Source organism: Pavona decussata, unplaced genomic scaffold (genome assembly GCF_977016875.1).
Source record: "Pavona decussata unplaced genomic scaffold, jaPavDecu1.1 SCAFFOLD_26, whole genome shotgun sequence".
NCBI lineage: Eukaryota > Metazoa > Cnidaria > Anthozoa > Scleractinia > Agariciidae > Pavona > Pavona decussata.
Window position 1 is genome coordinate 898,272 of NW_028145449.1, and position 24,220 is coordinate 922,491.

Sequence of the window (24,220 nt, forward strand, 5' to 3'; positions counted from 1 at the left end):
GTATGACGACGATCGACTGTAATTTGACCGTTGATGATCGAGCACGTGAACAGTGGCGGCATATGAGATATGATCACGTGCTGACCTAGTTATGGGCCTTTTTCTCTTCAATTTCCTTTTCCAGGTTTGGTTTTCTCCAGTTTTACCCATTTTTTCGTTCGCTCCGTTTGCATTTTAAGCACGTCAAACGCGACGTCGACTGAAAATAAATCTTAAGAAAAAAGAAATCATCAAACTATGTCTTTAATTATTGCTTTAATGTCCGAAACAACTAGCCACAGGACTGTCAACAATTTTGCTTTTGTTTAACGCGGAAGTCGTAAATTTAAAATAAAAATGCCTCCTTTATTTTAATCTAATATTTAAGTCAAAGCGACAAAGAAAACCTCACGATCTTAAGTTAAATTCTGCAGGCATTACTCGATTGTAGAATGGTGTACTAACGTTCTTTGTCCCGAATTTTGTGAGGAAACTACTAGCCCATCTTATTTTTTTTATCTTCCAGTTGACTTAATTTAAGCCTTCTCAACGCTCTGTTGAATTCCTTAGTGAAAAAAGCTCCTTTGTCTAGATGACACAGTTAATACCTAAAAATAACTTTTTCTTTCCAATCGATAAGTTATAAGGATTTTAAACAAATACAGTTTTATCCTACTCCGTTACAAAGGCAGCATTCTACTATTATACAAAACTCACAAAGTACTATTGAAAAAGAATGGTTACTCAACATTATATTTTACCGTGCTTCCAAACGGTAAGAAATAACTCGATCAACAAAAAAATCCTCTGATTGTGTCCTTTACTGCTTGTCTGACTTCTCTGATCTTCCAACAGTAAAGAATTGGGTTTAATGACGAGTTAAGGCAAACCAGTGTTGTTGAATAAAACCTAGCGACCATAATGTCTGACGTGACTCCTCTCTGAATGCGCAAACCCTGCACGACAGCAGTTGGCAGATAACAAACAACTAACGCTAACTGCACCCAAAGTGCGCTGGACACTGTTCTTTTGTAACGCGCTAAGTTCAATTGAACTGTTTGGCTTGGTTGTCCTTGATTAACGTTACCTTGTGCGTGAATCTGATTATGACGGAGAGTAAGGAAAATTTTCGTGTAAGAGAAGATTGACGTGAATACACAAAGAGCTGCAACAACGCAGTCATACCAGGAGGTTATACGTTCATTCCAAAGTAACGTTGTCGCTCCGGCAGTGGATACAACCCAAGAAACAACCACAATTCGATATATTCGCTTTAAAGTTACAACTTGTCTGTACCTGAGTCCTAATAACAGGGCGAGAAGCCTGTCCACGCTTATTGCGTTCAGTGTATACAAAGACACACCACACAAAATATGGCCTGTGATACTGAGAACAGCAAATACGTAGGGGCAAAAATTCCATTGTTCTTTCAGGGTTAATGTAACATAAGTAACAAAAAGAGGTTCTACAATGAGACCTACACAAAGATCAGTTGTTGCTAAGTTGCAGAACAAAAGTTTGGACGGTGCATGAAGTAAAGTCTCCTTGTGAAGAGCAACTAGGATCAGAGTATTCCCAAGAAATGCAGTAATGGCCACAAAACCATTTAGCGCTAAAAGGACTATCAAATGGTTATGCACTTCTCCGGTAAAATCTGTTGAACACGCCAGGTCTTCGAATGAGGTTTGCTTTGGATCTCCAGTTAAGTTTGTGATCGTCATGTTGCTGCCGTGCAAAACGAGCTAAATTTGAATCGTTGCTTTGTGTAAGTCATTATATGAAGTTTTTAAGAAGCATCTGGTTTTATCAGAAAGGAAGCTAAGTGGAAAATAGAAAGATCAGGATATTATCATTGAAAATGCATTAACTTTTAAAAAACTTAAAGTCCACTAGAAAAATCTATTTGCTAAAAGTCCTTCCACCACTCAATCTTAATGCACATAACGCTCAAGAACATATTCATCCGCTATAAACATCTTTCTGTAAAAGGTAATTAACAGGAAGATGCGAGAAGATGAAAAGGAGAGAAAAGGAGAGTTATACAAACCTCTTTATCTCTGTTACATAACTAAAGAGGAAGATCCAATTTACAAATCAGCGAATAATGTTTTGTCTCCTGTCGCACCTTTGCCAACTTAGTGAAAAATGGGCTCCCAAGGAATAAACTCTCTTTCTTTTTTGTTCATGGTATGGGAGTATAAGAAAATAAGAAAATAGAACATTTGTATTTCGTACAGATATAAAACAAAAGCTAAAAGTCTATGTTGTTGTTTGAACAGTTTATTGAGTCAGTCAATGTTTTTCATAGTCTTTAGTGGGAGTTTTTTTCAACCACTTAAGAATACAAATTAACTTGTAGTGGCCGGTGCGCCAATGGAATTCCTGTCAGTAATGAACACAACAGAGATCTCATTCAGTAAAGGACCTTAGTATAAATTTAATATCGAACAACAACGTCTTAAAATTGTCATTCTCTAACGTTTAATTAAGTATGGCGGCAAACGGTAGAGGGTAGACAGAGACAGGGATAGTTTTTCTGTTTCTCTGTTTGTTTTAAATTCGCTTTCTTTTTGCGGGAAGAATGATTTCATATACTCAAGCAGTTTAAGGCCTGGGTTTGAAGGGTGTTCAGAAATTATGAATGATCCCCTATATCTTCGGTTTGTCTGCCTAGAACAGCATGAAATTTTCCCTGAATATTAAACTTGATGTTTTCTTTTGCCTTAACATATAATTTTGATCACGTGACACATCACATGACCAAAAAATGAGAATTTCGTAAATCGGCGATATGGCGGCGAATTTTCTTTATAAAGATAACTGAATTAGTGTTTCCGAAGCAGATTTTAAATATTTAACTTTCTACGTTTGGAATGACTGTCCTTAAGTTTTTAAATTGGAGAAATTAACGATCAAAGGTTAAATTGTGGACTAAAAAATGACCTTTGCCCTGATAATTTTTTTCTGGAGAACAATGGACAATCATTCCAAACGTGAAGGGATGGAGATATTTAATCTTTATTAGAAACGCGTTTTTGTTTGATGTTATCTCTTAAAACCGTCGCCTACCTGTTAAATCTTTGCTTTTTTCACAAAAATGATCACGTGACATGTCACGTGATCTATAGCACTACTTATTATGCTTAGAAATTTTCAGAATGATGAGATCTTTTTATCTTCCAAATTTCAGTTCAGTGCCATTGAATTTGTTAAAGTTATCTAGAATAAACCATTTTTCCTCTTAAAATCCCTTGACCCAGGCCTTAAACTGCTTGAGATACTACGTATATAATAATTTTAAACTCGTGTTTCTGAGACAAACATTAAGATCATACTTCTTTGACTGAAGGAAGTTATGGACCCACGCAAGCTGAAAAAAATCGTCGTCTTCCTTTCATATTTTTAATTGGAGTTTTGTGCTTCCAGCTAATTACAAAAGGCCATGATACTATAATTTGACAAGCAACACAAGTTTCCAGGTGAGCGCACTGTCTTCGGTGCGTCACAAGTTTATCCCTATCACAGCCGTTTTCTCTCTGTCACCAATCTTGTTCTCAGTCCTTTTTTCCTCTTGGAGACAGTGTAAAGACTGGTAATCAGGCTACGGTTCATTCGGCTATATGTAGTCATAGTTACTTGAGGGACTGGTTAGGAAACTTCACCATGAAAACAATGGTGCTGCAATTTATGTTGGAAGGGCCGCGACCTTGCACAATCCTTTGTTTTAACGTTCACACCACAGTTGAATATCTTAACAAAAACGTTTCGATTGGTCAGTTGCTCCAACACATTCCAAGTTCTATTGTTGTTTGTGCACGGTCAAGGCCAAAAAGGCAAACAAAAACATACAACAAAGACGTTTGTCAGGTTTCATAACCATTGCCTTTAATTAGCTATCATGTAGTTTAACGAGACATGGCTCTTAGCCTACATTGGCCCACGTTTCTTTTTTCCTGAAAACTGACACTTAAATTTTATTTTTTTTCCTGGCTTTGTTTGCATTTGTCGTATGTCAGTGTCCAACCAAGAGACAGAAAACAAATTATAGAAAAACATCAACACACGGAAATAACTGCATGACCACTCCCACTGAATGTCAAATGTCGACTGTGAGATATGCTTATTGCGGCAAAGACAAAGTAATTAAAACATTCATATTTTTCTCTGCGAGTTTTGAAAAGCAAGTTAATTACATAAAATGTGGTACCAACATGACTTCCAACACAATTATTTGGCTGAACGCGTGCTCTCAAGCAAGTGTTTCAACAGTCGTTAATGCATCCAATGAATAAATAACTAAACACTTCCACGTCTTCGTATCACTCCAGCCTAAAAATCTCCCTTTTTATCATGGAAATTGGTCCTATTTGATTGTAAGATGATATTGGCTTCATATGAATCTACCTGTACATTTATAGATCTCTCATTAAAACTCTGGAAAGTTCTTCTTGCTTTATTTTAGCCAGTTTGAATTATTCCCATAAATTGGTGCATGAAGATCGACTGTAATTTTACCACTGCTGATCGAGCACGTGAAAAGTTGTGGCATACGAAATTCGATCACGTGTTGAAGTAATTTGGTTTCTAAGTAACGCTTACGCAAGCCCCAATAAAGACCTTATTATGGTGCCTTTTCTTCTCCTCTTTTCCAATTTGGGCTTTTTCCGGTTTTACTCATTTTTCGTTCGCTCCGTTTACATTTGCAGCAGATCGAATGGAATGCAGACTGAACTGAATAAATTTAAAGAAAGGAAAATTTTCAATTATTTTATTCATAACTAGTTCAATGTCACAAACAGCTAGCCAATGGCTGTTAACTGTTAAGCATTTGTTTAACATTCGTAAAATTAAAATAGAAATGCCTTTTTTTCCTCTAATAATTAAGAGATGGATTTGCTTTGACCAAGGAAAAACGAAAACCTCACAATTTTAATTCATTCATAGTTAAGTTCTGTCTTGCATCCCTGCACTGTAAAATGGCGCATTAACTTTGCTATCTCGAATTTTTGGGAACTAGCTGATAACAAATCTTGCTTGGCTTTTTTCTTGTGGTTGGCTCAGTTGGACACTTCTCAACCTTCTGTCGACTTCCTTCGCCAAAGTAGCTCGTTTGTTTGGATGAAACAATTGATACTTGGAGATAGTTTTCGCCTTCCACTCGCTGAGTTAAAACGATTTTAGACGGATACAATTGTTTATCTTACAGTCTTTTTTTTAAAAAAAGCATTTTGCTATTATACAAAACTCCAAAAGTCCGATTGTAAAAGCGCGGTACTTTAGCTCTAAATTTTACCATGCCTTAATAGAAGCATTAAACCTTAAGACATATACACGATCAACAAAAAAGTCCCCTGAGTGTGTCCTTTACTGCTTGTCTCACTTCTCTGATCTTCCAGCAGTAAAGAATTGGGTTCAATGACGAGTTAAGGTAAACCAAAGTTCCTGAATAAAGCCAAGCGACCAAAATGTATGACGTGACTCCTCTTTGCAGACGTAAAACCTCCACGATAGCAAATGGCAGATAACAAACAACTAACGCTACCTGCACCCAAAGTGCGCTGGACACTGTTCTTTTGTAACGCGCTATGTTCAATTGAACTGTTTGGCTTGGTTGACCTTGATTAACGTTACCTTGTGTGTGAATCTGGTTATGACGGAGAGTACGGAAAATTTTCGTGTAAGTGAAGATTGCCGTGACTACACAAAGTGTTACAACAACGCAGTCATACCACGAGATTGCACGTTCCTTCCAAAGTATCATTGTCGCTCCAGCAGTGGAGAGAACCCAAAACACAACTACAATGCAATATATTCGCTTTAAAGTTACAACTTGTCTGTACCTGAGTCCTAATAACAGGGCGAGAAGTCTGTCCACGCTTATTGCGGTCAGTGTAAACAAAGACACAACACACAAAATATGGTTTGTGATACTGAAAACAGTAAATACGTAGGGGCAAATGTTCCATGGCTCGTTCAGTGACAATATAAGATAAATAACACAAAGAGGTTCTGCAATGATACCAACACAAAGATCAGTTGTCGCTAAGTTGCGGAACAAAAGTTTGGACGGCGGATGAAGTGAGGACTCCTTGTGAAGGGCAACTAGGATCAGAGTATTCCCCAGAAATGCGGTAATGGTCACAAAACCATTTAGCACTAAAAGGACTATGAAATGGTTATGGACTTCTCCAGTAAATTCTGTTGAACAAGCCAGGTTTTCGGATGACGTTTGCTTTGGATCTCCAGTTAAGTTTGTTAACGCCATGTTACTGTCGCGCAAAACGAGCTCAATTTGTATCGCTGCTCAAAGTATTTATAATGACTACTTACATTTAAATTTAATCTATCTTGTGAATTTTTTATAAGCATCTGGTTTTATCAGAAAGGGAGTTAAGATGAAATTTGAAAGATCAGGGGAATTTCATTGAAATGTATTAATTTTCAAAATTTCAATTTATTAGAAATATCTATTCATTATAAGTCCGTATACTATAGAACCTTAATGTGCTATCGCAAATCAATATTTATTCACAGTAGAAATGACGGGAAAGACGGGAAAGGATGACACAACAGGAGGGATTTTTTTTAGCCACATAAACACTTTTACATAAATAATGAGGGCGTTTTAATTTGCAGTTCAGCGAATGTTTTGTCTACTGTCGCTCCTCGCCATGAAAATTGTGCTCTCAGGGAATAATTAAGCCACCTTTAGTTTTTGATCATAATATATGTTTATCAGAACTACAAAAATATGAAATAAGAGAAATGAAAATTTGTATGAATTTGAGATAGAAGACTAATGTCAAACCTCTCTAATGATGTTCACTTTAGAGTCATGCTTGAGGCATGCCTTTGAATACGTCAGCGTGTTTCAAAGTCTTTAGTGGGAGTTTTATTCAACTACCTAATCAAATTAACTTAGAGTGGTCGGTGCGCCAAAGCCATTTCTGTCAGTTGGGTCTCTAACAACACAACAGACCTATTACCAGATTATAAAACTGAAAGTTCTTGTTAATAAAGGTTGAGTCAGGCTGCTTTTTCTTTAATTTTTTGGGGGGTTGTGTTTGTGTTAAATTCGGTCTCATTTTTTGTATCTTAATTCATTCGGGACATTCGGGAATGTCACTCTGACTTCTCTTTTGCTGACATTGTTATCAACAGACACATTAAGGAACTGACGAATACACGACGGCGACGATAACGAGGAGGTTATAAAGCAAAATGTTTCATGAGCGAAACATAAGCTCTGCACGTGCGTTCAAAAGTTAAAACATTCCTTTTTCGTCTTCTGCAAGAGTAAGCTGTCGCCATGTTACGGCAGTGCTCGGCAAAAAAGCTTTAACTATGGCGTAGTTTATCGACGACTAAAGTCAATTAACTTTGTCAAATTTTTCTGAATCCGTGTTATGAACTTAAGTTGAAGCAATGGGTTTTATCAGAAAACAACCGACAAAATTTATGAAACATTCGGATGAGTTCTTTGCAACTTTATTTCTTTCCAAAGACTACAATGCAGCAGACAATCCATGTCCTGAAGTCCATAATATGATAACTTTATGTATAAAAATATTGATATACAGTTAATATGCAGCACGGAGAGTCGATGAACGCTGGTCACAAAATATAACAAACCAGCATGGTGGGCTTAAAAAAATTATCACTTCATAACTAAAACGAAAGATCAATTAGCAGTTCAGAGAACAACAGTTTCATGTTCTAGTCTTATAAACCTTGCAAAATCGTGTTACTGTCATAAAAATTATGTTCATATTTCTTTGATCATAATGAAGCAAGTTGTTGACCTACGCAAGCTGAAATTAATTGTCATCTTCCTTTAATTCATACTCATCCCAAGAAATTATTGAAAACAACTTTTGAAGACTCAAGTCATTATATATTTCATATTTTTAATTGGAGTCTGGTGACGCCAACTAATTACAAAAGGCTACGAAATTATATAATTTGACAAGTAACACAAGTTTTTCAGGTCTGTGCATGCTCTTAAGCGCCTCATAAGTTTGTCCCTATTACAGATGTTTTCACTCTTGTTCTCAGTCCTTTTTTTTCTCTTCGTGACAGTCAAAAGGCTCTGGTAACCAGGCTACCTTGCCAATACATCTCATTCGGCTATAACAAAAACAACATTAACTTTGAAAGAAATGTGATGGTATATTTCCAGCCTGGTGAATGAATGAGAATGATGTATTATTCTAGAAAGTGACGCAGGCATACGGTAATCGGAAGGTCTTAGGTTCGACTCCTGATAGGAGCACTCGGATTTCTTTTTTTCCGAGTATGCCTGCGTCACTTTCTAGAATAATACATCATTCTCAACATTAACTTTATTTTTACAAAACTGAAAAAAAAAAACCTTTGTCGCCCGCAGTTAGCAGAGCTATTCTAGGCGGGCTACTTAAACTGACAATAGGAGACCTAGAAGAGGACTATATGTAGTTAAACGAGACCTGGATCTTAGATTGCATTGATCCGCGTTCCTTTTTTTTCCTGAAAACTGACTCTTAAGTAGTTGTATATTGTATTAGTTTTCCCCCCGCTTTGTTTGCATTTGTCGTATGCCAGTGTCCAACCAAGAGATTGAACACGAATTATAGAACAACATCATCAAACAGAAATAACTAACTATGCCCCCTGAATGTCAACTGTCAACTGTGAGATATGCTTATTGCGGCAAAGACAAATTAATTAACACCTTCATATTTTCCACTAGGAGTTTTGAAAACCAGTTAATTAAGAATATAGTACAAACACGCTAGCATTACTCCATTGTGGAATGGTGTACTAACGTTCTTTGTCCCGAATTTTGTGAGCTAACTGATAGCCAACCTTTAATTTTTTGTCTTCTAGTTGACTTTTTTAAACCTTTTCAATGTTCTGTTGAATTTCTTAGTAAAAAAAACCTCGTTTTCCTAGATGACATAGTTAATACCTACAAATAACGTTTCTTTTCCAATCAACAAGTTATAAGGATTTTACACGAATACATTTTTTTATCTTACTTCCGTTACAAAGAAAGCATTCTATTATTATCAAAACTCACAAAGTACAATTGAAAAAGAATAGTTCCTCAACATTTTATTTAACCATGCTTCCAGACAATATTATAAGAATTAACTGGATGAAAAAAAAAGTCCTCTGAGTGTGTCCTTTACTGCTTGTCTTACTTCTCTGATCTTCCAATAGTAAAGAATCGGGTTCAAAGACGAGTTTAAGAGAGTCAAATTTGCTGAATAAAGCAAAGCGACGAAAATGTCTGACGAGACTCCTCTCTGAATGCGCAAACCCTGCACGACAGCCGTTGGCAGATAACAAACAACTAACGCTAACTGCACCCAAAGTGCGCTGGACACTGTTCTTTTGTAACGCGCTAAGTTCAATTGAACTATTTGGCTTGGTTGTCCTTGATTAACGTTGCCTTGTGCGTGAATCTGGTTATGACGGAGAGTAAGGAAAATTTTCGTGTAACAGAAGGTTAACGTGACTACACAAAGTGCTACAACAACGCAGACATACCACAAGGTTATACGTTTATTCCAGAGTAACATTGTCCCTCCGGCAGTGGAGACAACCCAAGACACAACTACAATGCGATATATTCGCTTTAAAGTTACAACTTGTCTGTATCTGAGTCCTAATAACAGGGCAAGAAGCCTGTCCACGCTTATGGCGGTCAGTGAAAACAAAGACACACCACTCAAAATATGACTCGTGATACCGGTCATAGCAAAAGCGTAGCGGCAAAACCCACGTCGTTCGTTGAGGATGGATACAAAATAAGTAACAGAAAGAGGTTCTGCAATGATACCAACACAAAGATCAGTTGTCGCTAAGTTGCGGAACAAAAGTTTGGACGGTGCATGAAGTGAAATCTCCTTGTGAAGGGCAACTAGGATCAGAGTATTCCCCAGAAATGCGGTAATGGCCACAAAACCATTTAGGGTTAAAAGGACTATCAAATGGTTATGGATTCCTTTAGTAAATTCTGTTGAACAAAACAGCTCTTCGTATGTTTTCTTTGGATCCCCAGTTAAGTTTGTTAACGCCATGTTACTGTCGCGCAAAACGAGCTCAATTTGTATCGCTGCTCAAAGTATTTATAATGACCACTTGCATTAGAATTTAATTTATCTCATGAATTTTTTATTAGCATCTGGTTTTTATCAGAAAGGGGGTTAACAAGAAGTTTGAAAGATTTAGAGAAGTTCATTGAAAACGAATTAATTTCAAAAATTCAATTCATTAGAAAATCTATTTATTATAAGTCCGTAAAGACGGAACCTTAATGTACTATCGCCACAAGAATATTTATTCACAGTAGAAATGTTTCAGTATACGGTAATTAAGTAAACAGAAAGATGCGAAAAGATGACACAACAGGAGGGAGTTTTTTAGCCACATAAACTCTTTTACATAAATAATGTGGACATTTTAATTTGCAGTTGACCGCGTGTTTTGTCTACTGTCACTCCTCGGCATGAACATTGTGCTCTCAGGGAATAAGCCATCTTTAGTTTGTGATCATGGTATGGTAATCAGAACTACAAAAACGTGAAATAAGAGAAACGAAAATTTGTATGAATTCGAGATAGAAGACTAATGTCAAACCTCTCTAATGATGTTCACTTTAGAGTCATGCTTTAGCCACGTCTTTGGTTACATCAGCATGTTTCAAAGTCTCTAGTGGGAGTTTTATTCAACTAACTAATAATCAAATTAACTTAGAGTGGTAGGTGCGCCAAAGCCATTTCTGTCAGTTGGGTCTCTAACAACACAACAGACCTTATTCAGTAAACGATCCTAGTATAAACTTGACAACGGAAAAGCACAATTAATCTGGCACATAAACAATCACCCTGCTTTTGATCTTTGCGTCTTAAAATTGCCATTCTCTGACATTAAATTAAGTATGGCGACAAATGCCGACTCAATAACTCATTATACAAATGTCATCTGACCGATAAACGTTTTTGAATATTGCGAGTATTAAGGGTCGAAATAGGACAGTGTTCTGAGCGAGCTTCATCTATCGTTATGATATTTAACTCCACGAAGGCTTAACAGAAACGTCCAATGTGCAGTGATAATATTTTTTATTTACATATGTATACCCTTGTTTTTTTGTAATTTATTTTATTACAAAACTGAAAGTTCCTGTTCATACCGGTTGAGTCAAAATGCATTTTCTTTAATTTCTTTTGTCTGTGTTTGTGTTAAATTCGGTTCATTTTTTGTATCTTAATTTATTTTCGGTAATATCACTCTCTGACTTCTCTTTTGCTCATTTGTTTACATTTGCCGTACATCAACAGACATATTAGGGACCTTACGAAAACACGACGGCGACAATAACGAGGACGTTAAAAAGCAAAATGTTTCGTAAGTGAAACAAAAGCTCCGCACGTGCGTTAAAAAGTTAGAACATTCCTTCGACGTCTTCTGCAAGAGTATGATGTCGCCATGTTATGGCAGAGCTCGGCAAAAAAGCTTAAACTATGGCGTAGTTGACGACTAAAGTCGATTAACTTTGTCAAATTTTGTTGAATCCGTGTTATGAACCTTAGTTGAAGTAATGGGTTTTATCAGAAAACAACTGAAATAAAAAATTATGAAACATTCGGATGAGTTCTTTGCAACTTTATCTAATTGCAAAGATTATAATCCAACAGACAATCCATGTCCTTAAGTCCATAATATGATAACTTAATGCATGAAAATATTGATATACAGTTGATACCCAGCACGGAGAGTATATACAACAAATATAACAAACCAGCATGGTGGGCTCAAACAAATTATCACTTCATATCTAAAAGAGAAGTTTAATTTGCAGTTCAGGGAACAACGTTTTCATATACTACTCATATAATCATAGCAAAATCATGTTACTGTGACAAACAATATGATCATACTTCTTTGACTGAAGCAGGCTCTGCACCCACGGAAGCTGAAATTAATTGTCGCCTTCCTTTAATTCATGTTCATCCCAAGAAATTATTGAAAACAACTTTTCAAGACAGAAGTCATTATATATTTCATATTTTTAATTGGAGTTTTATGCCGCCAGCTAATTACAAAAGGCTACAAAATTATATAATTTGACAAGCAACACAAGTTTTCAGGTGTGCGCATGCTCTTAAGCGCCTCATAAGTTTGTTTCTTTTACAGGTGTTTTCATTCTGTCACCAACCTTGTTGCCAGTCCTTCTTTTCTCTTTGCAACAGTACAAAGGCCCTGGTAACCAGGCTACCTTGCCAATACATTGCATTCCGTTATATGTAGTTAAACGAGACATGGATCTTGGACTGTATTGTTTCGCTTTTCTTTTTCCGTGAAAACTTACACTTTTAGCTCTTTTATTTATTGTATTCGCGGTTTTCTTTCCCCGATTGTTCGTATTTGTTTTATGCCAGAGTCCAACCAAGAGGCTGAAAATAAATTTATGCAAGACATCATCAAACAGAAATAACTATCGACGCCCCCTGACTTTGACTGATACGGCTATCGTGGTAAAGACACAAGTTAACACATTCATATTTTTCACAAAAAAAAAATGTGGTATAAACATGACTAGGGACACAATTATTCAGGCGAGGTCGTGCTCTCTAGAAAGTATTCAATCAGTTCCTAACCCTTGCCAGAAATAAATAAGAAAGAGCTTGGACATCTTCGGACCATTTAAGCCTGAAAATCTCCTTCCTTTTCATCAAAGATGGTCCTATTTTATCTCAAGCTGTACAATCGTTTGCTGTAAATCTACATGTACATTCACAGATCTTTTAAAATTTGATTAAAACTCTGGAAAGTTGCTCCTTGATTCGTTTTTGTTAATTTGAATTATTCGCATAAATTAGTGAAAGAAGATCGAGTGTAATTTTACGCTCGTTATCAAGCTCGTCATTAGTGGTGGCATATGATATGCTCACGTGCTGAAGATGTTTGGTTGCCTAGTAACAATACCTGATTATTGCCCTTTTTCTCCTCAATTTTCTTTTCCCATTACGTTTTTTCTCCTGTTTTGCCTATTTTTCGTTCGCTCCGTTTGTGAAACGGGATGTCGACTGAAAATAAATTTTGACAAATGAAATCATCAAGCAGTTTTATAACTGAGTAGTTTAATGTCACAAACAACTAGCCAACGACTGTCAACTATTTAGCTTTTGCTTAAGGTGGCCGAATACAGTTTTTTAGTGTACAGGTGTTAGAAGACGTTATTTGGAAACTATGTACTTCTGGGCGCCCAAAATTGGTATGGTGTAAGACTAACTAAAAAAGAATGGATTTTTGTACGTCTTGTCGAGCTAAGTACCGTTTCCATGGCAACGCAGCGAACTATTAAACGTCCATATATTGTAGGTTTCCTTTATTTTTAGAAAATGTACTCATTAGATTTTTTCCATTTTTTGTATCCAGATAAACTCACAAAACATTGACACAGTTGCACTATTTTCATGTAATTTTAACAGACTGATTTCCCGTAAATATTGATTTTGCATTTTAATGTTTTGTGAAGAAACCCTCTGTTAGATTTAGCTTTCTCTTTGTAGGCGAGTTACGCTTTTAGGGAACTATTTTCATGCCAAATTTTACGAAATTCTAATGAGCGGTTCCTTAGAAAACAGTTCATTTCCACGAAAACAACCAGTCGCAATTTTTTGGTCAAATGCGCATGCGTGGCTTTAATTGGGTTTCATGGCAAAGTTGAAAAGCATGCAAAAGGTCTCGGTGAATGACTTTTTTGCTCGGAAAGAAAAGAAAAAGAGTCCAGAAACAAGAAACTTAGTTATTTAGGATCAAAACTTACCTTTATTATCCATTTCATGTGAAATTGAGGGATCACTTTATCGACCGCCGTATTTACGTACCACAACCCTAGCGCGCGCTTAATAGCATCACTAACAGAATCTGTAAAGCGCGCGCAAACTGTGTTCGGCCACCTTAACGCGACAGTCGTTAATTAAAATTGAAAATGCCTTCTTTAATTATTTTACTCTAATATTTAAGTGATGGATGTGCTTTAACAAAGCAAAAATCAAAAACTTCGCAATTGTAATTCATTAAGAGTTAAATCCTGCAATCGACTGTAGAATGGTGAGTGTACTCTTTACTGCTTGTCTCACTTCTCTGATCTTCCAACAGTAAAGAATTGGGTTTAACGACGAGTTAAGAAAAGCCAGGGTTGATGAATAAAACCTAGCGACGACAATGTCCGACGTCATTCCTTTCTGAAGGCGCAAAACCTCCTCTATAGCAAATGGCAGATAACAAAAAGCTAATGCTAACTGTACCCAAAGTGCGCTGGACACCGTTCTCTTGAAACGCGCTATGTTCAATTGAACTGTTTCGCTAGGTTGTCCTTGATTAACGTTACCTTGTGCGTGAATATGCTTATGACGGAGAGAAAGGAAAATTTTCGTGTAAGAGAAGATTGATGTGACTAGACATAGTCCTATACCAATGCAGCCATACCATAAGGTTATACGATGATCCCAAAAGGACATTGTGGTCCCGAAGGTGGATGCAATCCAAGAAACAGTTACAATAAGATATATTCGCTTCAAAGTTACAACTTGTCTGTATCCGAGTCCTAATAACAGAGCGAGAAGTCTGTCCACGCTTATGGCGGTCAGTGTAAACAAAGACACACCACCCAAAATAAGGCCTGTGATATTGAAAATAACAAATGCGTTGCGGCAAAAATTCCATCTTTCTTTCAGGGTAGATATAACATGGGTAATAAAAAGAGGTTCTACAACGAGACCGACACAAAGATCAGTTGTCGCTAAGCTGCGGAATAAAAGCTTGGACGGCGCATGAAGTGAAGTCTCCTTGTGAAGGGCAACAAAGATCAGAGTATTCCCCAGAAATGCGGTAACGGCAACAAAACCATTTAGCGCTAAAAGGACTATCAAATGGTTGTGAACTCCTCTGGTAAATTCTGTTGAACACACCAGCTCTTCGTATGACGTTTTCTTTGGATCCCCAGTTAAGTTTGTGAGCGCAATGTTACTGCTGTGCGAAACGAGCAGTGAATTTGTGTCGTTGCTTTCCTTTAGTCTTTATAAATGACTAAGTGCATTTGACTGAAAACTTTAATCCATCTTATGAATTTTTTATGAAGCATGTGGCTTTATCAGAAAGCAAGCTAAGTAGAAAATTGAAAGATAAGGATAATATCATTGAATACAAATTTCTTTTTCAGAACTTACAATTCACTGGCAAAATATATTTGCTAAAAGTCCTTATGCTACGAAAATAGTGTTTTAAGCCAATTTTCGCACACCAGCTCTTCGTCTGACGTTTTCTTTGGATCTCCAGTTAAGTTTGTGAGCGCCATGTTACTGCTGTGCAAAACGAGCCGTGAATTTGTTTCGTTGTTTTGCCTTACTCTTTATAAATGACTAAGTGCATTTGAAAACCTTAATCTAACTTATGAATTTTTCATTAAGCATCCGGTTTTATCAGAAAGCAAGCAAAGTAGAAAATTGAAAGATAAGGATAATATCATTGAAAACAAATTTCCTTTTAAAAACCTACAATTCACTAGAAAAATCTATTCGCTAAAAGTTCTTATACCACGGAATATAATATTTTTAAGGCAATTTATAAGTATTATAGATTTAAGTTCATGCGACGACCATGAAAAAAAAGATTAGAGAAGTTATGTGAACTTAAACGGATCTGTCACACAATCTGCTAGCAAGGCAAACGCTCTCCTTTTTACGTCCAAAGGTCAAATTCACTCCATGCGCCTGCCATGTCACGCTATTTTTGGGCCAATTACATTGCAGCTTTTCTGCTGTGTCAATCAAGACCATGCGTGTCCTCTGATCTTTCTAAGCGTTTTCGAGCTCTGTTATTTATTTATTCATTTACCCTATATTGTATGTAAGTTTTACAATTTCTGATAGTAGTTAAAGGACTAACAACATTCAGGAGTAAGGCTCAGAAGCCCTCATGAGCTTATCGAGGAGACCCCCTGTCAATTTATAACTATGGTAGAATTTGATGAGATGGAAGATAAAGGCTCTGAGAAATTAGGCTTTACTTAGACAATGCTATATAGGCACTAATACATCAAACCTGTCAATATACTACTACCAGCATACAATGTTTCAGAATTCATTCTCATTCTTCTCTCATAATGAATATTCTTAATTTACGCTATAAAGAAAAAAACTGATTGGCTATCTTATCTCATCTGTCAGATTATTATAGATGTCTACCCCTTTGTTGGCAAAAGTGAATTTTCGTACATTTGTTTTTCTCGATGGCTTATGCAGACGCTTACTTAAATGAGTATTGTGATCATGGATTTGATTATTTTTTCCTAAAAATATCTGTTAACGCCCCAGGAAGTTGATTTTGCAAAAACTGATATGTTATACATCCAATTACAAATTTATTTATTTGGTAAAAATTCAAAATGTCCAGTTGTTGAAACAATTGCTTAGACTCATGATCATACCAGTTAAACATGTTCCTTACAATTTTTTTTTGTATTCTGAAAATTTTGTGTAGAGAAGTCAAACCACATCACTGTAAAATAGATATGGATATATTAAAGCAAATAAATCGACCTGATAAAAGGCTTAGTGACAAAGTGTCTAGCTTTGCATATAATCCGAGTTAATTTAGACAATTTGTTTGCAACTAGGTTAATATGTTCTTTCCAACTTAAGCTTACATCGATAAATTTGGTGAATTTTACCTGCGTTACAGTTTGCTCATCAATTTTTCAAACATATCCTGTTTGCTGTTTTGTTTCTTTTTGATCCAAAAAAGGATGAAATGTATACATGTCTTGGAAAGATTTAAGGACAGTTTTATTACGCTGCAACCATTTTTTCCCAGTTCTCTATTCATTTGTGCAGTTTTGTGAGACATGAATAAGTTGGTAACATCAGCAAACAAATATTAAATCTGAACTGTTACAAATATCGTTTATATATATAGGACCTCTGGCCTGTTTTGTCAGCAACTTGGGTACTTCATCCCCTACCCCTTTTCTTCATGCACGTTATACTTTGTTGTCGTGTTTGATTTCAGTGGTTGGCAGCATTAATCTATTGTAGTACCTGTACAAACTTATTGAAAATTGTGCTCCCTAGGAATAAGCTACCTTTTTTACCATGGTGTAGTTATCAGAGCTACAAAAAATTGAAATAAGAGAAAGGAATTCAAAATTTGTATGAATTCGAGATAGAAGACTAATGTCAAACCTCTCTTATGATGTTTTTAAGGTTTTAAGGTTTTTATTATCATGCACTATTTCAATGGCTTACAACAAAAGGAAATAAAAATAAATAAGAAAAGTAACATAAAGACAGCATTAAATTGCATAAATGTGAAAAGTAAAATGTGCGCAGTGACCAAAGGAGCTTAGGCTTTCAAGTTGGTCACTGCCACGTGCAACTAACTGGCGTATAACGTGCAACTAACTAGAGCAAAAAAAAAGTAAAGAATAATAAAAGTGCAATGATAGAAACATACTACAATTTTTACATAAAAAAAACAATAGAAATGATAATTAATAGTGACGGCAGTACCTTCTAAATACCTAATATTCATTGGGTATTTAAAAGGTACAATTTGTACTGCTTGTAGAAGCTATTATATGAGAGCTTTTTTTAATTTAGAGGAAAATTTTTCCCAAAATTTAGACCCTGCAAATGCAAAAGTGGCAGCTCGGTAATTATTCTTTATACTTGGCCGATGAAAATTAAGGTTTGATACAAATCTGGTGTTGTAGCTATGAACTTCAGAGGCAAGAATTAGGGTTCCTTTGAAAAAAATTAGAATATTAGTAGTATTGCTAGTAATGTTATGTGTGAAAAGGGCCACCTTAAATTTGTAAATGTTTTCAAGTGTGCTTTAGCCATGTCTTTGATTACATCAGCATGTTTCAAAGTCTTTAGTGGGAGTTTTATTCAACTGCCTAATAATCAAATTAACTTATGGTGGTCGTTACGTCAAAGCCATTTATGTCAGTTGGGTCTCTAAGAACACAACAGACCTTATTCAGTAAACGATCATAGTAAATATTTGACAACGGAATAGCACAATTAACCTGGCACATAAACAATCACCCTGATTTTGATTTTTGCGTCTTTAAATTGCCATTGTCTAACATTTAATTAAATATGGTGGCAAATGTCGACTCAAGGAAATATTGTTTGCTGATGACATAGCATTCTCTTGTCATGAGAATTCGCCAACTGATTTACAATCAAAGGTAAATGCCAACTTAGCAGTGATTGTATCCTGGCTACATGACAACAAGCTGACACTGAATGTTTTAAAGTCGAAGTTCATGATCATCGTGGACCGTACCATACGTATACTTGGTCAATGGTCAATTCAATGACATAGCTCTTGTGGCTAATAATGATTCACTGGAGAATGTTACTGAATTCAAGTATCTTGGTGTGACCGTTAATCAGTACCTAACCTGGCACTATCATATTGATCAATTACATAGTAAAGTTGCGAAGAGGTAGGGGTTTTAAAGAGAATTAAGCGTCTGCTTCCTGTTCATACAAGGAAGATCTATGCCACTACAATGGTTATTTTCATACTTGAATATGCCAGTATCGGTCGGGGCAACAAAAACAACAAAGCTTTTATGGATTCCATTTAAGTTCTCCAGAGTAAAGCAGCCAAGATGGTCCTCGATAGAGCGCCACATTCTTCTTCAACTGAAGCACTTTCAGATCTGAACTGGGTGAATTTATCTTCCAGAAGACAAATGCAACGCTGCGTTTATATGTATAACATAATAAATAACAATAACAGAAACAGTATGATTCTCCGAGGCCTAGACTATCACAGTCATAACATTCGCTCAAAGGAAACTATTCGAGCCATTAAATTAAATACCAATTGGGGTTTGCTTAGATCCATAAATAGTGCCTTACCGGACTGGAATGCTCTCCCTATGGAGATAAGAAACCTACCTTTTGATGTTTTTAGAATATCGTAACATAATAGGTTTGATGTTAAAAAGAAGCTCGTATTATTTTGATTTAGTAGATTTAGATGTGAAACATTTTTTAATTCATTCGTAATACTTGATATTAGTATTTTAGTATTTTAGTAATTTTTATTTTCTTACAGTGCCCGACTGAAAACCACTGTGTGATATAAGCCATCTGTATAAAGAACTCTCTTATTATATAGCAATATAAATAACTGTATGCTAAAAACTGATTTTAAAATGCCGACTTTAATTTTTTAAAAACTTCATGACATTTGTTTTTTTTTTTTTTCGTTTTCTTTACAAAAACATTATTGCTTGAAAATATTATCTTTCTTTTTAATCGAAATAAATTGTGAATAGGTTTTTTAATAGCTCTTTTTAATATACTTTTAACTTGTAAATAGCAATTTATGTGGAATATTTTAATAAAGAATTATTATTATTATTATTATTATTATTATTATTATTATTATTATTATTATTATTATTATTATTATTATTATTGTTATTATTATGTGTCCGCAAATTTTAGAAAGTGAATGACCAGGCGTGCACTTGTGAATTAATTTTTTTAGGATCTTTTCAATAACTTTTTATTTCATCAAAATTTTAGCCTATGAATAGTTTAATGCAAATTGGTCATATGAATGACTTTTATTTTTTAAATTTATTACCATTATTATTGTTATTATTATTATTATTATTATTATTATTATTATTATTATTATTATTATTATTTTTATTATTATTATTATTATTATTATTATTGACGTTTCGGCGTCATCGTGACACCATTCTCAAGACAAAGTGGATAAATTAATGCGAAGATTTGATTTCTATACTCTACAGTCTCTATAAATTAGGATATCAACAATGGATCGCAAGTTCTTCAAGTGAATACCTTTGCGCGAATCGAGTCTGTTTGCACGTTTAGGGATGGTTTAAAACAATCAAATTTGTTCCAACATTTAGCCAGCACGTGAAATTGTTCTGAAAGGCAAGCAGGTACGTTCGAGTTATGTTCGCTCAAGTAGTGTTTACAAATAGACGACGATTTCTGTTTGTGTCCATCAATTAAGGAGATGCTTTTCATAAGAAAACTTTAATTTTCGCTTGCTTATGTTTCAAGAAATCATTACTGATCAAAAGTTATTATTATTATTATTATTATTATTATTATTATTATTATTATTATTATTATTATTATTATTATTATTATTATTATTATTAGCTGTGTGTTGCAATTGATTCAAGTGTAAAGGCTGTGTGTCAAGAATCTGTGAGCTGTGAAGACTTCTTGGTTTGGCAAATAAATCTACCTGTGCTGTTACCGACAATTCTCAGTTAAGCCTACAAACAACCCGCTCTCTACAACGAATCTCGTAACATAGCTTTTACTTTCCAATCGGTAAGTTACAAAGGTTTTACACGAATACAATTTTTTATCTTACGTCCTTTAAAAAGGCAGAATTCAACTATTATACAAAACTCACAAAGTTCAATTGAAAAGGAATTGTACTTCAGCTTTATATTGTCTTATACCATGCTTCAATAGAAACATTAAACAGTCAAACATTATTGTGCGAATTAACTCAAACAACACAAAAGCCCCCCGAGTGTGTCCTTTACTGCTTGTCTCACTTCTCTGATCTTCCAACAGTAAAGAATCGGGTTCAATGACGAGTTAAGGTAAACCAAAGTTCCTGAATAAAACCTAGCGACGATAATGTATGACGACACTCCTGTTTGAAGGCGCAAAACCTCCTCAATACCAAATGGCAGATAACAAACAACTAACGCTAACTGTACCCAAAGTGCGCTGGACACTGTTTTTTTGTAACGCGCTATGTTCAATTGAACTGTTTGGCTTGATTGTCCTTGATTAACGTTACCTTGTGCGTGAATCTGGTTATGACGGAGAGTAAGGAAAATTTTCGTGTAAGAGAAAATTGACGTGATTACACAAAGTACTACAACAACACAGCCACACAACGAGGTTATATGTTCATTCCAAAACAACATTGTCGCTCCGGCAGTGGAGAGAACCCAAGAAACAATTACAATTCGATACATTCGCTCTAAAGTTACAACTTGTCTGTATCTGAGTCTTAATAACAGGGCAAGAAGTCTGTCCACGCTTATTGCAGCCAATGTAAACAAAGACACAAAACACAAAATTCTGCCTGTGAAAGCGGAAATAGCAAGTACGTAGTGGCAACTATTCCGTCGTTCGCTCAGGGAAGATATAAGATAAGTAGCATAAAGAGGTTCTGCAATGAGACCAACACAAAAATCAGTTGTCGCTAAGGTGCGGAACAAAAGTTTGGACGGCGCATGAAGTGAGGACTCCTTGTGAAGGGCAACTAGGATCAGAATATTCCCCAGAAATGCAGTACTGGCCACCAAACCGCTCAGCACTAAAAGGAATATCAAATGGTTGTGGATTTCTGTAGTAAATTCTTTTGAACACGCCAGCTCTTGGAACGACTTTTTCTTTAGATCTTCAGTTACGTTTGTGAGCGCCATGTTGCTGCCATGCAAAACGAGCTACATTTGAATCGTTGTTTTGTGTACGTCTTTATATCAACTACTACTTGCATTTAACATTTAATCTATCTTTGAATTTTTTACGAATCATCTGGTTTTATCACAAAAGAAGCTAAGTAGAAAATTGAAAGATAGGGATATTATCGTTGAAAATGCATTAACTTTTAAAAAAACTTACAATCCACTAGAAAAATATTTTTGCTAAAAGTCCTTACACCACTCAATCTTAATGCACCTAACGCTCAAGAAAATTCATGCAGTGTAGGCATCTTTCTTTAAAAGGTAATTAACAGGAAGATGCGAGAAGATGACAAAACAGGAGAGTTGTTTAAGCTTTATCTCGGATACATAACTAAAGAAGAAGATCCAATTTACAATTCAGCGAAAAAGGTTTTGTCTACTGTCGCACCTGTGCAAACGTATTGAAAATTGTGCTCCCAAGAAATAAACTACCTTTCTGTTTTGTTCATGGTATGGTCATCAAAGCTACAAAAACAGAAAGGAAAAGAAAAACTGTATGCATTCGAGATAGAAGACGCAAGTCAAACCTCTTTGTTGATGAACATTTTAAGGAGTCATGTTCCCTTATTTCCTATGTCTAAGTCAGCGTTCTTCGTAGTCTTTAATGGGAGTTTTATTCAACCATCTAATGATGCAAAGTAATTCAATGCGCTAAAGCCCTTTCCGTCAGCTATTGGTAAAAGGACATAACAGAGCTTATTCAGTAAACGATGCCAGTGTAAAATAGACAACAAAAAGACACAATTGACGTCGCAAATAAAATATCGCCCGTTTACGGTCTTACCCTTTTAAAATTGTCATTCTCTAAACTTTAATTAAATATGACGGCAAACGTCGACTGAAGAAAATATTAGACGAATGGTATCTGCCAGACTGATATAAATTACCTCATTATATAAAGTCAAACAAGCTGTGACTTCTGGACCTTTTCCCGCTTTTCTTTCTGTCGTCACTAAACAAATTTATGAATGATAAAGTCAGTAAGTAAATAGCTAAATTAAAAAAAAAAAAAAAAAACTGAAGTGGCCATATGATTACCCGTGCTTTCAAAAACACCATCCTGCAAGTATTATACTATGATACAGAAGTGTTGCGTTTTCTTTGAAAAAAAAAATCACTTTGACAGTTAGGATAACTACAATCTTTTATTAACAGCTTTATATAGCTTTGTTAAGATCTTCTTCCGTCCTACCAATTGCTACAATAACATCTTAAAGCTGACTGGCTTTATGGTAATCCAAAAACTCATTAATAATTCATAAGCCCATTGACCTATCAAATGGTCGATAAAATATCACGTGCAGTGGTTTTATATCCGATAAAACCTCCTCCTTATAGGCGAATCTTTGTTAACACTTTTTGTCTTATTAATAAAACAAAAAAAACTCTGAATATTAAAAGGGGAAAACAGTTTCAGTTTTCTCTGAAAATTTGAGCCCAATACATCGAATGGTTTCGGAGAAATTCTCTTCTAAAAACTCGAAATTTTACAGAGAATGTATGGCTCATTAACATTTTTGCGGCCCAGCAACTTCGCAGTTTTTGATGGCTGATATTTCCTTCAATATTGCTTGCAAAGAGATGAAAATTACACAAATAGCTCAACGTAATCAGCTCTTTCAACTTTTGCATTTAGTTCATATATACGGCCACGGTTTCTTTGAGTTAAGTCTTATGCTAATGAGGAAAAATGTTAACAATGACGTCAGCAAAGATTCTCCTATTAGTATGCGGTGTTTAATGTTCTCCTCGAATGCTACTTTCCAATGTTCACAAAAGCATCAATGTTATGAACTCTCTTGAAACACGCTACTACACGCTATTAAAAGAATGTTTTTGAAGCCGTTCGAAGCCGTTCAAAGTGGAAGTAGAACATGGCACCAAAAACAAAACTTCTCTTTTCTAGAGTCTTCCTTTGAATCATCTTCTTCCTACTTTCGACTTCCTTCCAGTGATTGGGCCTTTTACTCATATAGGAGAGTATTTCCTAACATCATTGTTTACACTAAGCCTTATTAGCATATATCACACAATACTTTTTGAACAAACGGAGACCACTAAGCAAGCCAAATTTGGTAATGAGGATGAATATCAGTGCGAGGCGTTGACTATTCTGGGAGAAATTACCTTTCTAAAGCTGTGAAATTTACAAAGAATGTATTGCTGGGTGGCAAGAGTTGCGACCAGGCCATAGCCTCTGTGGAAAGTCTTCATACTTTGAAAGTTCATTCTCAAAAGCTATTTAAGTTTGCCTAGTTCTTTCAATGTATAGAGTGCATTTAACTTTAGCCAGTTTTTTTGTTTTCCGGCTATAACGCTAATGTATAAGTTGTAAACAAAGAAAAGCCTATAAACCTTACTATTATGCAAGCATAGTAAAACCAGAAGACCAAGAATCAAAGTAAATAGTTTTCTTTCCACCCATCAGGTTAAAAAGAAATTATATTAAATTCGCCGGCTACTTTACACTGCTTATTGAACGATTTGTTAGTATTTGTGCCATCATTCCAGCACACATATACATAAAGCTCCTTTTTGGAGTTATGGTGTAATTTATTTTATTTTTTGGCATCCATTGTTTAATTCAACGAGCATAAATTTGTGACGAAGATACTACGTTGAAGTTTGCATCTGTCAACCCTAATGCAAATAGGAAAAGGTTTTTGTTATAAATTATAA

At 35.4% G+C, this 24,220-nt stretch overlaps 4 protein-coding genes across 4 annotated transcripts; all 4 read right to left on the reverse strand.

Annotated features, from left to right (window-relative positions):
• Positions 1–770: 770 nt before the first annotated feature.
• LOC146485401 (adenosine receptor A3-like) lies at positions 771–1,724 on the reverse strand. Its single transcript, XM_085103230.1, has one exon. The coding sequence runs from the start codon at positions 1,698–1,700 to the stop codon at positions 771–773; it is 930 nt and encodes a 309-aa protein (XP_084959356.1). The 5' UTR covers positions 1,701–1,724.
• Positions 1,725–5,314: 3,590 nt separating this feature from the next.
• On the reverse strand, positions 5,315–6,244 carry LOC146485402 (trace amine-associated receptor 8b-like). Its single transcript, XM_085103231.1, has one exon. It carries the CDS (start codon positions 6,242–6,244, stop codon positions 5,315–5,317), a length of 930 nt encoding a protein of 309 aa, XP_084959357.1.
• Positions 6,245–9,107: 2,863 nt separating this feature from the next.
• On the reverse strand, positions 9,108–10,043 carry LOC146485403 (adenosine receptor A2a-like). The gene has a single exon (XM_085103232.1). It carries the CDS (start codon positions 10,041–10,043, stop codon positions 9,108–9,110), a length of 936 nt encoding a protein of 311 aa, XP_084959358.1.
• Positions 10,044–13,076: 3,033 nt separating this feature from the next.
• LOC146485404 (adenosine receptor A3-like) lies at positions 13,077–15,331 on the reverse strand. Its single transcript, XM_085103233.1, has 3 exons — positions 15,276–15,331; positions 13,932–15,051; positions 13,077–13,157 (listed from the first exon to the last, which is right to left on the reverse strand). The coding sequence occupies exons 1-2, from the start codon at positions 15,329–15,331 to the stop codon at positions 14,052–14,054; spliced, it is 1,056 nt and encodes a 351-aa protein (XP_084959359.1). The 3' UTR covers positions 13,077–13,157; positions 13,932–14,051.
• Positions 15,332–24,220: the final 8,889 nt, after the last annotated feature.

What these genes read in the sequence shown, in the direction of transcription:
- LOC146485401 (XM_085103230.1), bottom strand. Translation starts at nt 1,700, where the DNA reads ATGACGATCACAAACTTAACTGGAGATCCAAAGCAAACCTCATTCGAA.
- LOC146485402 (XM_085103231.1), bottom strand. Translation starts at nt 6,244, where the DNA reads ATGGCGTTAACAAACTTAACTGGAGATCCAAAGCAAACGTCATCCGAA.
- LOC146485403 (XM_085103232.1), bottom strand. Translation starts at nt 10,043, where the DNA reads ATGGCGTTAACAAACTTAACTGGGGATCCAAAGAAAACATACGAAGAG.
- LOC146485404 (XM_085103233.1), bottom strand. Translation starts at nt 15,331, where the DNA reads ATGGCGCTCACAAACTTAACTGGAGATCCAAAGAAAACGTCAGACGAA. An exon ending in ACGTCAGACGAAGAGCTGGT is followed by an intron (nt 15,052 to 15,275) that starts GTGCGAAAATTG and finishes TCATTTATAAAG; the next exon opens with ACTAAAGGAAAGCAACGACA.